General features: G+C 36.4%; 1 protein-coding gene across 1 annotated transcript in view; it reads right to left on the bottom strand.

The window, feature by feature from the left end:
* The window catches only part of Clpx (caseinolytic mitochondrial matrix peptidase chaperone subunit X), a 39,769-nt gene that overhangs the window by 4,526 nt on the left and 20,537 nt on the right, over window positions 1–14,706 (bottom strand). The window contains exons 5-12 of the mRNA XM_003463486.5: window positions 13,174–13,333; window positions 11,793–11,834; window positions 7,478–7,654; window positions 6,950–7,114; window positions 6,325–6,413; window positions 5,025–5,189; window positions 2,468–2,767; window positions 209–301 (exon numbers count right to left, since the gene is read on the bottom strand). Of these exons, the coding sequence (XP_003463534.2) occupies window positions 209–301; window positions 2,468–2,767; window positions 5,025–5,189; window positions 6,325–6,413; window positions 6,950–7,114; window positions 7,478–7,654; window positions 11,793–11,834; window positions 13,174–13,333 (1,191 nt within the window). The remainder of the gene's footprint in view (window positions 1–208; window positions 302–2,467; window positions 2,768–5,024; window positions 5,190–6,324; window positions 6,414–6,949; window positions 7,115–7,477; window positions 7,655–11,792; window positions 11,835–13,173; window positions 13,334–14,706) is intronic.

Genomic DNA, 14,706 nt, shown 5'->3' with positions numbered 1-14,706 from the left:
ACAAAAAGCATCTTTGTGAAACAAAACAAAATCCACTGTTCCTCTTCCTGCCCACCACACACATTCACCACACACACACACACACACACACACACACACACACACACTGATTCTCTAAATAAATTTCCCAAAGAAACACAGCCCTTTAATATTGTCAAAACTGAAATCAAGAAATAATCCAGTAGTTTTCAGAAAAATGCCAACTTACCATAATGGACCGAAGGCCTCGGGCACCTGTTTTCCGTTCCAGCGCCAATCTAGCTATGGCTTTTAAAGCATCCTCAGTAACATTCAATTCACACTACAAATAGATTAAAAATACATGAGAACTTACCTAATCCTTGATATTTTCCTAACATAATCGTACAGCATTTAATACACTCCCACCAACTTGAACTACGAGTGGTTCCCACTTGACTCTCCTATCAGGCAGCTGGTACCAGCCACTGGTACTGTCCCTTGCCACCCAATGAGACAGTCACACATGTACCACCAGTGGTTCAGAGCAGCCTGGTGGTGAAACATGGGAATTATGGCCTTACTGTTAACATACTAATCTATTACCTATCTATCAGCCTTACTAATTGTCAGTCAATTATAAACTATAGAACTAGACAGAACCAGTGCCCTGACTTCACAGGTGTGCTCCAGGGGCTGAGTAAACTGATTTACTGAAGCTTAGAAACATGGGCAAAGTTGTTATCTTTTCCAGACTAAAACCATGGTGGCAAACAGATGACATACATGGCACAGTGGACATGCAGAACCCTCTTTCCTATGCTGCTACAAGCTGTAGGAGCTATTATTTCTAAACTAAAACCTAAGCACTTTGTAATAAATAAGTGGATTTTGGCTTGCAGTTTGGGCACTCAGTCAATAAAAGGTTCTTCATCGCAGAACTAGGGTATCACTTGAATTTGATTACTAGGAAAAAAATATATACACACATACACATATTATTTCTTTCAACATCTCATACTAGTGAGACAATACAATGTCTACACATGCAAGTGTGATTTATTTATTTACATATGGTCTCTAGGTGCATCCATTTGCCCATATAGTCTCAATTTTATACTTATGGCTGAGTAGCACTCCATTGGGATTACTAGAAAATCTTAATTGGAATCCTGTAACTTTTTTGTGTTTTTGGTGCCAGGGACTAAACCTAGGGACAGTATGTGCTCTACCATTGAGCTACACACTTGGCATATAACTATGTTTTTTTTTGTTGTTTTTTTTTTTTTTTTTTTTTTTTTTTTGGTCTTTTTCCTTTTTATCGGTACCAGGAATCGAACTCACGACTGCCTGCTTGCAAGGCAGGCGCTTATGCCACTGAGCTAAATCCCCAGCCCCTATTATGTTTTAAGAGTGTTACTAACATTCTCCCTCTGTACAAAGGTACACTTTCTGTCTAAATTACAAATTGCAAAACAGAAGTCAAACAGTGAGGTAATTATTTCTCATGGTGTTTTAGAACCTTGTCTTTCAAGAAATACTTGTTTTTATCAATTAGGTGACAATGCTGCCAGTATTATGAAATCACAAGTCTGTTGTTAATCTTTGAATTCTAGATTGACATGGTTTTCTAGATTGACATGGATTTTCCAGGACTCTTTCAACACTTGCTGAGCCCCTAATATTTATAGTACATGCACATGACACACTAAGGGATCACCAATGTGGGAGCATCTCTAAGTAAGGGTAATAGATCACAGCAGGATTTGAAGCAAGGAATAAAATAACTAGCCTGTGTTTACTCACTCGATCAATATTAAAAACTCAGTATCTATCTGCAGGGCACCATGCTAAATAATTATCAATAACTTCTGGAAGTGGAAGACAGTACCTCTCAGAGTCTGGAGATGGGGGCGGGTGTATGCGTGTGTGTGCGCCAAGCATGTGGCCCAATCAGGAGCCAGACTGGTGAGTCACAGTGAACACAGTAGAGGGGCTTCACTTCAGGCAGTGGCAACAGAGAGGAGGAATGATGAGACACTGGGTTCAGAAACCTCAGCCTTATGTTGCTGAATGGGTGTGTGAGCTACAGTGATCTCTGGATGTCTGCTACAGGGATATAAACATGCGAGCTACAAAAGGTTTTCTTTGACAATAGTATACACAGTATGTCACAAAAAAAAGCATTTAGAGTAAGTAACAAGGCTGAAAGAACCACCTTATGTACTTGGCGTAGAGGGGCTGAGGTAGGTTAATGACATCATTTCTCCATGTAGCCTTGGACTTTATAATGATTTTAATTCAGGAAAGATAAAACCAACTCCTAGTATCTAACATGATACCATGGAATGTGTATCCTTGGATTCCTAGATCCACACTTAGTGAGGAATGGGCAGAATCTCTTGTTAATCTGTTAGGTTTATGTAGAATTTCACTGGCAAGAAAATAATAAATTACAAAAATAGTAATAATTATGAAAATAATAAACTTTAAAAAATAAAAATCTAACCTTATCCATGCTGAATAAAGCCTGGTATTGAGGAATTACAGCATTCCGGGGCTCAGTTAGTATTTGTACAAGTGTTTTCTCACTCAGGCTATGCAAAGGAACCACCACAGGCAACCGTCCCACAAACTCAGGAATCATGCCAAACTCAATAAGATCTCTGGCTTCCACATGACGTAGTAATCGATCTTTTTCTTCAATGTCTTGGTGAGTGTTTGACTCCCCACTTCTGTTAGCAAGGTCTGCAGCAGCTGCAGCCCTTCTGCCTTTTCCCAGGTTGGATGGTGTTCCAAACCCCAGATACTGCCAAAGAAATGACGCATATTATAAACAGAATAAAGTTAAACTGCATTAAGTACTTAACATGCTTTTACAACAACTCTATAAGGAAAATTCTGATATATTCATGTTTTACAAAGGTATAACATAAGTTTATGGAGGTTAAATACTGTGATCAAACAAACAAAAAATACTGTGACCAAGGCCTTATAACTCTAAGTGGCAAAGCCACAATTTCAACCCATGTTTGCCTGCCTTCAGAACTGAGAACCACTACATGGTAACTGACTCTCATGGAATGAATTCTAGTAAAAACAGGTAAGAACTAGAAAAGGAAGTCCCTTAGAACTCATACAATGATTTTGCAGGGTTTATCCAAGACTTCTGGTCAAGTATGATTTCTAAAAGATGTAAGAAGTATGAAATGAAAGTAATTTTTTCAAAACCAAAATTAATTTTGTAGTACTGTTAAAATAGATAATGCCTATGGAATAAACAGTCTTATAGAAAATCCACAATTCATGATTTAGGGCTGTATACATCAACCTGTGAATTATAATAATTCATATTTTTATAAGAAACATATAAGGATGACAGAAAATAATGCTAACTTTGCTGGAAAAGGTGAAGTACTTAAAGGTATATGTGGCTTGCTACAGTGAATATAAGAGATCTATATTCTAGTCAGTAATGAAAGATCTGATTTTGGTGTGTCATGCAGCTTTCATCAGAAGTACAAGAAGCAGGGCATAGTGGTGCACACTCATAACCACAGCACTCAGGAGGCTGAGGCAGGAAGATCACCATAAATTCAAGGCCAGCCTGGGCTACATAGTGAGTTCAAGACCACCCTGAACTACAAAGAAAGACTGTCTCAAAAAACAAAACAAAGAACAAGAAAAGCACATGTTATATGAGAACACAGTCTAAACTCTAAACTAAAAATGGTTTGCACTGCACTGAATGTTTGTGCCTCTCAGAAATTCATCTGTTGAAATTCTCTTACTGGTATGGAATGGTATGCTTTTAGGTATTAGTCATATAGGTAATGGTATTGAGAGACAAGCTCTTTGGGAAGTGAGTAAGTCATAAACCAACAGGATCAGTGCTCTTATGAACAGACCCCTGAGGGATGCCTTGCCTTTCCTCCATATGCAGTTATAGTGAGAAGATAACCACTGTGAGGACACAGGTCTTCATCAGACGTGGATTTGCTGGTGCCTTGATCTTTGATTTTTCAGGCTCCATAAATGTAAGATATAATTTTAAGACATAATTTCTCATGTTCATAAGCCACCTAATCTATGGTATTTTATTACAGCAGCTTGAGCAAATTGAGACACTATTCCTCTAATTTTCTAAGGAATAGTGCACGGGGGCAGCCAGTGCATCAGGAAGCACAATATCTCTCTTTCAAGAATTTAAAAATTTAATAAAACTTACTATCTATAGAACTAAGTATATATACACATTTACTTTATATAAGTAAATATTAATACTTATTAAACAGTATAAAAACTGAGGTGATACACCTGAAGATGCTTTTACCTACAGGGGTTATTTAGATGGAGAACACATGAGGACAGTACAGTGACCCGGGCACAAGGTCAGTGACTGTTCAGGCTCTGTGGCAATGGAAAAGAAGATCATGTACTGGGGTAAAGTCCACACACTGGGCAAAGTGACTGAGAAAACCTTCATGGAGGAATCACCTGAGCATTTAACAACCTAAGTCCTTACAATATAAAACAGGTATTTACTGATTGAAATTGAGCTAGGAAAAGTCATAAGAAAGAGGAATAACAGAACTGTAAACAAATTCATGTTTCATATAGGTCTATATTTAATATTGTATTCTCGGGCCCTAATGAACAGGGCAGGAGTACATTCTTCAATGTCTTGGCCTTGAACAGAATTTTATTGATACAGCAATGGCCTCAAGAAATAAGACCCTTAGATAAAACATAAAATTGAGCTCATCCATTCCTATTTTTTAAATGCCCAGGCACTGGGGATACAGCTCAGTGACACAGCGTCTGCCTGAAAACATGAGGTTGTGAGTTTGGTTCTAGGTACAAAAAATAAAACAATAAAATGCCTATACATCAATGCTACTTTGAAATCCTCTAATTTACTAGTCTAAAATTAAAACAACTAGAAATACATTTCTGATGTGCTCTAAAATTCAATGACTGACAGCCACCAGACATGGAAGCAAAAACTGAGCACCCAACCTCTGTAACTCTTTAAGTGTTCTGAGTAATACCTCAGAAAAACTTACCTTTTCATTTTTTCTCCTGCTGATGATTCTGTCTAAACCATTGAAAGCACCGGATGCCACAAATAGGACGTTTGTTGTGTCAACTTGAACTGTTTCTCCACGCAGTTTTCGGGAATTCTTCTCTGGAACATTGACTATTGTGCCTTCTAGAAGTTTTAGTAAGCCCTAAATAAAGAATGAATGGTTTATAGTTTTATCATATTTAAGTATAATATTATACGTTAGACAATGGGATTCAATGAGGAAAATAATATGTGGTTGTGGTTATGGTCAATGAGCTTAACTAATGAAAAATCCCACATTCCTACAACTAACGTGAAAATCGAGTGCCCTTATCACATTTTAATAATTCATAAACTTATCTGAAGTGGTTACAGGACTCCAAATAAACTGTATTCAGAAAGAGGCATTCTAAGAAGTGGCTTTTGATAGTGAAGTCATAACTCTGACATAAAGACTGAATTATGCTTTCCAAACATAGTAGGAACATTCACAATTTGAAAATAATTGAAGCAGGGGGCTGGGGATTTAGCTCAGCGGCATAAGCCCCTGCCTCGCAAGCAGGCAGTTATGAGTTCGATCCCTGGTACTGACAAAAACAAAAAAAAGACAAAAAAAAAAAAAAAAAAGAAAAGAAAATAATTGAAGCTTTTATTTTCCACATAAATAAAAATTCTACTCTGCTTCTAGTGTTGTGTTAAACTTTGAGAATTATCTACATTTTACAATGCCCCCATAAAAAACATTTAGAGGGAGAACACATTCATGAGAGCAGATGTACTTCTGTACGTCCGTCAAAAAAGACAACACAATTTTCTTCACCCATTAGCTTATTTCATTGGTTACTGTTAAAAGGTTAAGTTGTTTAGCAGATCATTATGATTTTCATTAAGACTCCGCAAAGAATGAAACTTTATTTTATACCTATATTCTAAGTGGAAAGAGTAAGATGCATGTATAGTTTTATATCTAGTTAGAATCAGAACTTTCTTCGAAAGTCTTCTAGATATTTAATTTTTCCCTTCTAGACATTTTTAACTTGGACTTTGCGGAATAAAAACAACAAAGATTTTTTTTCTGTTCTTCAAAATATTTTCAACTTCCTAAGAAAAGTAATTTGTATTTAAAACCACTAATAACTTTCTTTTTGGATGTGAGCTATTTTAAAATGGTACGTGAAGTTTAGGGTGAGAGAAATAAAACAGAATCTAATTAAAGGTGAAACCAAACGTACAATATTTGGGAGGTTGATGTACTCCCTTCCTTTTAGTGGGCTTGAACAAAATATTCAACTGCTTACTTGCTGAACGCCTTCTCCACCCACATCGCGTAACTGATGGATGCCTGGCACACTGCCAATCTTATCTACTTCATCCAGAAAGACAATTCCTACAATTTAAGGAGGATTCTATTTATAATATGAAAAAGATAAACACAGGACAGGCTCAACTAGACTACACAGCAAAGTTACTCAAGTTTTCATACTAAAAATTGCAATTATTTTGAATTTATTCTACAGACCATTTGAATATGACAAAGGAACGACAACGGGAATGTACCCCATGTTATCATAGAAAGTTCAGATGCAGTGTGGAAGCATGAGGTATGTGCATGGTTGGTACTAGCAAAATATTAGCTTATTGTTTTCCATGCATGCTCGTCTCATAAAGGAATCTGAACAAGAGCTTGAGATCTTCATGTATGTAAGCACCAATGACAAAAGAGAAACAGCACCTATGAGATCCTGTGGGTCAGTCAACAGGCTAAACTGCATCTAGACTCATCCATTCTGTACTCTCCTGCCTTGCCCACGTCCCCACTCAGACCCCAACCCCAGCATTAGGAGACTAGAGGGGAGGGGAATATTAGACTCTTTTTCCAAAAAGACTAAATGTAAGAACAAACAAACTACTCTGACAACATACCTTGCTGTGCTTTTTCTACATTGTAATTGGCATCTTGGAGCAGTTTGGCAATCACAGATTCAATATCTTCACCTACATATCCAGCCTGAGTCAGAGTTGTACAGTCACAGATAGCAAAAGGGACATCAAGGCATTTGGCTAAAGTTTGTGCCAGCAGGGTTTTACCTACAAACAGAAACAGTAACTAAATGTTTAGTAAAAATAAAATGGGCTACAATTTTTTTACAAAAAGGCAAAATAAACTCAGATAGCATATAGTAAAGCTGCTAACTGGTACATTTTCTCTGTCATTCAGATCTGTTTATGTCTCATTATTCCTGTTAAGAAGTCAGGGATTGGTCCGAAGGGCAATGCCAATGCTTCAAAATCAGTTTGAACCCTAAACAGGAATAGTGACAACATATCTAGAAGACATCCTTGGGCTTTCTTAAGAGTTGAAATCCCCCAGTCACAACACACAAGACAGAGAATAACTGATATTCTAATTTTTTTAAATGAGCCATAAAAATCTCCTAAGAAGTTACTGACCTGACCCAGTTGGTCCAAGCAGCAAAATATTACTCTTTTCAAGTTTTATGTCATCATGGGAAGAATCCAATACTTCACCTCCTCGCTTTTCCTGAGGTATTTGCTGGTTCACCTGTTGCTGCACTGATGCTCCTAAAGCATTGCCATGTGGGCTGATTCCAGCAATCTGAAGTAGTTCTGAAAAAACGCAAGGGGACTATGAGAGCTACACTTGAACTTACTTGGAAAATTGCCCCATAGATGCTCAAAGAATCTACTTAGAAAAATGTATTTCAACATTAGGTCTTTTCTAAAGAGAAAGAAAACTTCAAACTATCTAGTGGAAAATGTACAACACACATGGTTATTCAAGGCACCTCAAGAAAAGGATTCTTTTTACCCTTATTTATGTGAACATATAAGACCTGTTACAAGTATAATGGAAGGAGAACAGTGTCAGGAGTTAGACGATCTTAGGGTTATGGCTTCCTTGTCTCTAAAACAGTTAAATGATCTTGGGCAAATCATACAGACTTTATGATTCTGTTTCACACTCTGTAAAACAGCAGTAATACCTGGTATCAATTTCAAAAACATGGTTGGAAGATGCTAAAAAAAAAAAAACTGATTTGGGGCACTTTTTTTTTTTTTCCTTTTCTTTTTGAGACAGGTTTCCTGTGTATTTCTGGCTGGGCTTGAACTCACTTTGTGGCCCAGGCTGGTCTCAAACTCACAGCAATCCTCCTGCATCAGCCTCCTGAGTGCTGGGATTACAGGCTTGTTTTGTTTTATGAATAGTGTCTTGCTATGCAGTCCAGGCTGGTCTCGAACTTCCTATGTAGTCCATGTTTCAGGCTGGCTGCCTAGCTGAGACTCCCAAGTGCTGGGATTACAGCTATTCACCAGCACCTAGCTAATTCAAAGGTACTCTAAAGATTAGACTAAAGGATTTTTGTTTTCAGTATGAATGAAAAAGAGTGTCAAAAAAGTTAAAAACAAAACAAACAAAAAAAAAAAAAACAATGTGCAGAGAATTAGGGAACTTAGTTTCAGTGCTCTTACTTTGTGGTTATAAGGCTATGAAAGTCCTGTAACTGCTTCCTTACCCAGAACATGAAAATACTGAACACAGGACCGTCACAGTATCTTCACATCTAACAGTGATTCAAGTATCAGGCAGGCCAAATATAGCAAATCTCACTCCTCATGGTCCCAATCTGACTCTCTGATTTTACTGAAGTTCAACTGACTCTTTCTAGTTCCTTTAACACAGACACAATGCTTTACTAGGTGGAATATTGCTGGTAAGCTATCAGTTTATCGGGTGTGTACCTACAAAAATGAGTATCTGTGATCATGTTATTTATTTATATCTCCTTCTTCCCTTTCCCCTCCATGGTACTGAAGGTTAAACCCAGCGAATTACAGTGAACTACATCTCTAGTTTTTTCCTTTTTTTTTTTTTTTTGGCAATAGTTCTCACCAACTTACTGAGTTGCCCAGGCCGGGTTCCAACTTGGGATTCTCCAGTCTCAGTCTCCTGAGGAATTACAGGCTTTTGTCTGGCTACTTGGTTTTTTCTAAGTCTTATTTTTAGGTTGTTTCTAAGAAATGGGTCAAGAATATTAGTACTGTTTCGTTTAGCTCCCACCCCCTGGCAGTACTGGGGACTGAGTCCACTGCCTTCATACTCAGCTACAGCCTCCATCTTTTAATTTTTATTTTGAGACAGGGTCTAAGCCACTAAATTGCTCAAGTTGTGTCCAAAATTATGATGCTTCTGCCTCAGTCTCCCAGAATGCTGGGATTACACTCACATGCCACCACACATAGCTACAGAACATTATTCTAATTAAAACAACAGAAAAACAGTTCAGCACATACTTATGATGATCCCATTCTACTTGGCTATAACTTTCAAACCATCTTCCTACTTAAGGTAAAGGGTTATTCTAGCCATCATAAGAGGTTCAGTTAACATTTGAATTTAAGTTGCATGACATTTGAGAGTTAACGATTAGTGTGTAATTCACAATGTTAGGTCTCATTAGAAACCAAATCAGGCAAGAAAATCTGGTCTCTTGTATGAGTTCAATTAAGTTGTCACTAACCAGTGCAGTTTGTTTTTGTTTTTTTAATTTCAGCAAAATCTAATTCAATATTGTAACAATACAGGAAGGGTCTTGGCTTTAGTTTGGCTCTGCCCAATGGGGAAAAAATGACCTAGATAATTTCAACAAAATTAAAAGAAATATACTACTTATAATGGGACTATATGATAAATGTGCAAGTATTTAATTGACTCAAGAGTTACAGTTAAAAAGGAATGGTTTCAGTGGTATGGATGGTAGCTATCATTCCATCATGTCCCTACTCCTACACATCTCTCACTGTAAGCAGCTCTTAAGGAGGAAATCAGCAAGCAGCCTGGCAGTGGTCAGTGGCATGCAGCTTATCTGCTGTGTGGCCACGACAAATTACTTAACATTTCTGCCCTTTGGTTATCTCATCTGTAAAAGGAGGATGAAGAGAACGGTTGCTTTCTCACAGGCTCAGGGTAGATTAAATGATTATATATAAAAAGTACTTAGCACAGTACCTGACAACTTTACTAAGTGGTACAGAAGAATTTGTTCTTATTACTACTATTTTACTAGTGTTTATTCATATGACATAGTTGTTAAAATCAAGGTAAGGATGTCACTTGGTGCTCAACTTAAACTAAAATATGTTCCTGTGAAAGAGAAAAAACAAGTTGTATCAGCCTATGAGTTGTACATTGGTATCTAAGAGGATTTTCAAAGGGACTTAAAAGAGTAATTCTGATTATATATGATTTTGGTCTAATTTTAGAACTTTTATTAAAAACACAGAACACAATTAAACTATACATAATGATAAATTATATGTAAGTTTTTGAAATATTTGTTTTCCAAGTCAATATAATCATAAAGTGCTTTTACCTATGTTCTTTAAAACTGTTACTTGTCAACATTTAAATTACATCAAAACCAACCAAATAAATAAATAAATAAATTGCATTAATTTGTTACAAGCATTGTATGATAGGTCTTTCAAAATACTCACTATATACTTTCTTTACTACACATGCTAGTTTCAGTCCAGTTCAGTATAATACTAAGTAAGTATTTGATATTTTTGGTTTATGAAATATAAATTATGCATTCACCTAAAGTTTATTATTTATATCTTACATATATTCTAGTTCTATTACACTGATTATATTGTTAAATTTTACCATGCATGGTATTTCCATAAATTAAAAATAACCAGGGGCAATGTAATTTTCTTACATATCATAAAAGTCATGGTTATCCAGTCATCTGCCACAACTCACAGTGTATGTAGTACACTTCAAGCAGTAGAAATGTAATACTGCTTACGTATGAAACTTAACCAAATTTCCTTTGTTGTTTAATACAACCAATAGCCACGAGAATCTTATCATGATAGCTCTGGAATATTTGCCTCTGTGCAACAACTATATCTACCTCCAAAGGGTGCAAGACGTCTGAAGGGGCTCTCTCCTTGGTGTACCAGGTCCTTCCACACCCTCCATCATAACATTTGATGCTTATAGGGGAAATCAAGGGCTGGAGACAGTGAATGGAGCTTATTCATAATTTGTAAGACTATATAATAAATTTCAGAAATACCAAAAATAAACAGTATAGTTTCTGCAGAGTAGTTAGAAGATAATCTGCCTCCCCCAAAGCTGTAATCACAGTAGGCCAACTCTATGATCTGGCAAAAAAAAGAAAAAAAAGAAAGAAAGCTAGATAGGTAGGTAAATATAGACTAGTAAACTACATATTTTTTAAAATACAATTTCTGTATTATGTTTATAGGGGAAAACTATGTATTTCTCCAAGTTATACTTTTAGAACTGTCACAATCAGGAGCACTAACAGCTACTTGGGAGACTGAAACAATATTTCTACTTTCAGTCCAGCCTGGGCAACTTAGCAAGACCCTGTCTCAAAAAAAAAAAAAAATTAAGAAGGGCTAAGGATGTAGCTCAGTGGCCAAGTGCCTCTGGGTTGTATAGTTGAGACAATGGTAAACTGAATTTAAAAAATTTTTTAAAAATTAAAAAACAAAAAAAATTAAAAAAACAAAAATTAGCACTAAAAGCTGCTCACACGTTATATATACCATAAATGATAAATTTATATACCATGTGTGAATAAAACACACTTACTGGGTAATACACATGCAAATACATGTATATCTTTACTCCTGCTAAGACACCCTGCTGAGGTAAATCTCAATAGGAAGGAAGACTACAGAGGACTGCTAAGGAAAGATTACTCACTTGTGAATCTGTACTCATCCTCCCGTCTTCTTATTTCTAACTCTAAAAGGAAAACAAAAAAAATGGCAACATGAAAATATGACGTATTTGTTGAGTTTGGGGAAACAATGAATATCCCACTTCCTGCCTTCTAAATAGATTTACGATAGTTTCTTGTTACCACTATTTTTCAGTTATTCCCATTATGAAAGAATTTATACACTACATCCTTTCTATATAAAACAAAACAAAACCAGGCTAATGACGGCTGTTCAACTGCTAATATTCATGTTTGATAGAGGGAAAAAATTGCTATTTTAAGAAAACAGTATCATTTGTCTTATAAAAATTATATATAAATATCATATTTATTCTTTTAGCACCTAGAGCAACTTCAATACTGATTAGTACACTTGATCTTAGCCAAAAGCCTGCAAAGTGATCAACACTGATTGAAGAAACCATGGAAATAATTTGCTCCATGACTAGACAGTGCTATCTGGATCTTATAAAAACTGAAGCCCTGGTCAGGTGTGGTGGTGCACAGCTGTAATCCCATCAGTAAGGAAGCTGAGGTGGGAGAATTTAAATGTTTGGTAGAACTTCAAAATAAAAACATAAATGTTTACAATGTTACTCTACTCATAATCATTTAATAAAGTCATTTCTATAATTCATATGTTATATACACTGAGATTACACAGTATTTGGGTATATTAGAATCTAACTTTAATCACGTATCAATCTGCCCTTACCCTTGCTCTCTGTCCCTGGGAAACAGAAAAGAAAGAGTGCTGGGTATGCTGTATTAACAGCTATCATCTCCACCTACCTGACTTAGGCAAATGAAATTCTATATCCCAAACCCAAGAACTCAGAGACATAAATAGTAAATCCATGGTAAACTAGTGGTGAACTCTATAATTCAAAGACAAAAACTCAAACTCCACACTAGTGGCCTTCAATTTGCTTTTTATTTGATTGTTTTTGTGGTGACAGGGATCAAACCCAGGGCCCTGCACATGCTAGGCAGTTACTCTACTGCTAAGTTAAAAACTCCAGCCTCTTTCAAACACTGTTTACTGACAGCCTCAATAAGAAATATATTCTGTTTAATGATGTAGAACCCAGGTACATGTAACTTTCTGCAAGCAAAAATTTTAACAACACCTACCTTACCTACAAGTTAATGTACTCTAGCAGTTTCTATGCACATCTATTACATTTTTTAAAATGCTACCAGCAATGTGCCAATGTCATGCCCTACAAAGGAAAAGTGATCACACTTTGAGAAATGCTGGCCTGTATCAAATGCATTTTAAGACTAAAGCAAGCAGTCAAAAATGAAGATTACTTCTCAGCACAGAAATCTCTATTCTGGTCAATTGTCAAAAACACTAACCTCTAGGTGTCAAAGATGTCTGCTTCTCAACTTCTGCTTGCTGCCTCAGGTTAGCTGGGATATTATTATATATTCTCTTATAATGGTTATACACAGCGACTGAAAGCACCTTCTTAGCAAATGACTGGCCAACCACATACTTGTCGAGGTAGTTATAAATCTGAAAAATGATTAGTTATGACTGATTTACCATAAGCTTTATCATAAACCCACACATTACCAGGTTATACACTCAGCACTTCTGCCCTCAAAAATGAAGCACCGCTGGACATAGGGGTACACCTCATCATCCCAGCACGGGGGACAGCGAGGCAGGAAGATCGAGAGTTCAAGGTCAACTTGGGCTATAAAGCAACACCCTCTCTAAATACATAAGCACATACCTAAGCAAATATCTACATAAGCCAAAGGAAGAATACGTTATGTAGCAGTGATTCAAACATCATAAACTATAACTAAATGAACAAAACACAATTGGTGTTTTAATAAAACACTATTTCTGTGAGTGTTACGCTAGTTTCTAATGTATAAATAATGCCATCAATTCTAATTTTTTTACATAAATTAACAGTAAATTTTTGTGGAATACTTACCCCTGTCACCAAAGATCTAAACATAACATCAGTAATGTAAGTAATTAAAATATATCCTGTCTAGCCAGAAGTATTACTCAGTGGCACAAGTGCCTGCCTGGTATGCACAAGGTCTTGAGTTTGATTCCTCTACCAAAATAAATAAATAAACTATATTCTTTTTATATTTCTCCCCACTTAATATCTTTCACCAAGATTATAAAATTACCTTTTTCATATATAATCAAAAGCCATTATCCTATCAGTATCCATTATGTGTTAACACTCACAAACATTTAGATTTTTCTCCATTAACCCCCCCACTCCCAGCATGAGTGACTGAACCCAAGGTCTCAAGCTCTCTGGGCAAGTGCTCGGCCATGGAGGTACATCTCTAAACCCTTTCATTTCATTTAGAGACATGAGTCTGCTGAATTGGCCAGGTTCCAAACCTTCTGTCTCACCCTCCAGAGTAGCTGGGAATTACAGAAGTGTACCACACACCTGGCTTTCCAATATTAATATTAATATAATTAATTAACATAAAGGCTAACCTAAAAGATTTATTTTTATCTTTATTCTATACTTGCTTATTGCCAATACCTTTGGACAGAGTGAATTCTTTTAGTTTTTTTTACTAAATAAAAATGAACTTTTATCTGGACATAGTGATTTATGTCTCCTACCTACTTTGGAGGCTGAGGCAAGAGGATGGCAAGTTTATTAAGGCCAACCTTGAGAAACTACTGAGACCTTGTCTCAAATTTATTTATTCTTTTGTTTTTTCAAGACAAGATCTTGCTATATGGTTCAGGCTGGCCTTGAACTATGGAGCCTCGGTTTGTCCCTGAACTTGTGATCCCCCTGCCTCAGCCTCCCCAGTGCTAAGGCAGCTGTTTCAAATTTAAAAGTACCAGTTGGTAAGTACCACTAGGGAAAAAAAACTTTAATACGTACCAAC

This window comes from Cavia porcellus, unplaced genomic scaffold (assembly GCF_034190915.1).
Source record: "Cavia porcellus strain 051 isolate PalLab524CR breed Dunkin Hartley unplaced genomic scaffold, mCavPor4.1 scaffold_37, whole genome shotgun sequence".
Classification (NCBI taxonomy): domain Eukaryota; kingdom Metazoa; phylum Chordata; class Mammalia; order Rodentia; family Caviidae; genus Cavia; species Cavia porcellus.
Note: the sequence above shows the minus strand (reverse complement) of the source record. Positions and strands in the feature narration are given on the sequence as shown.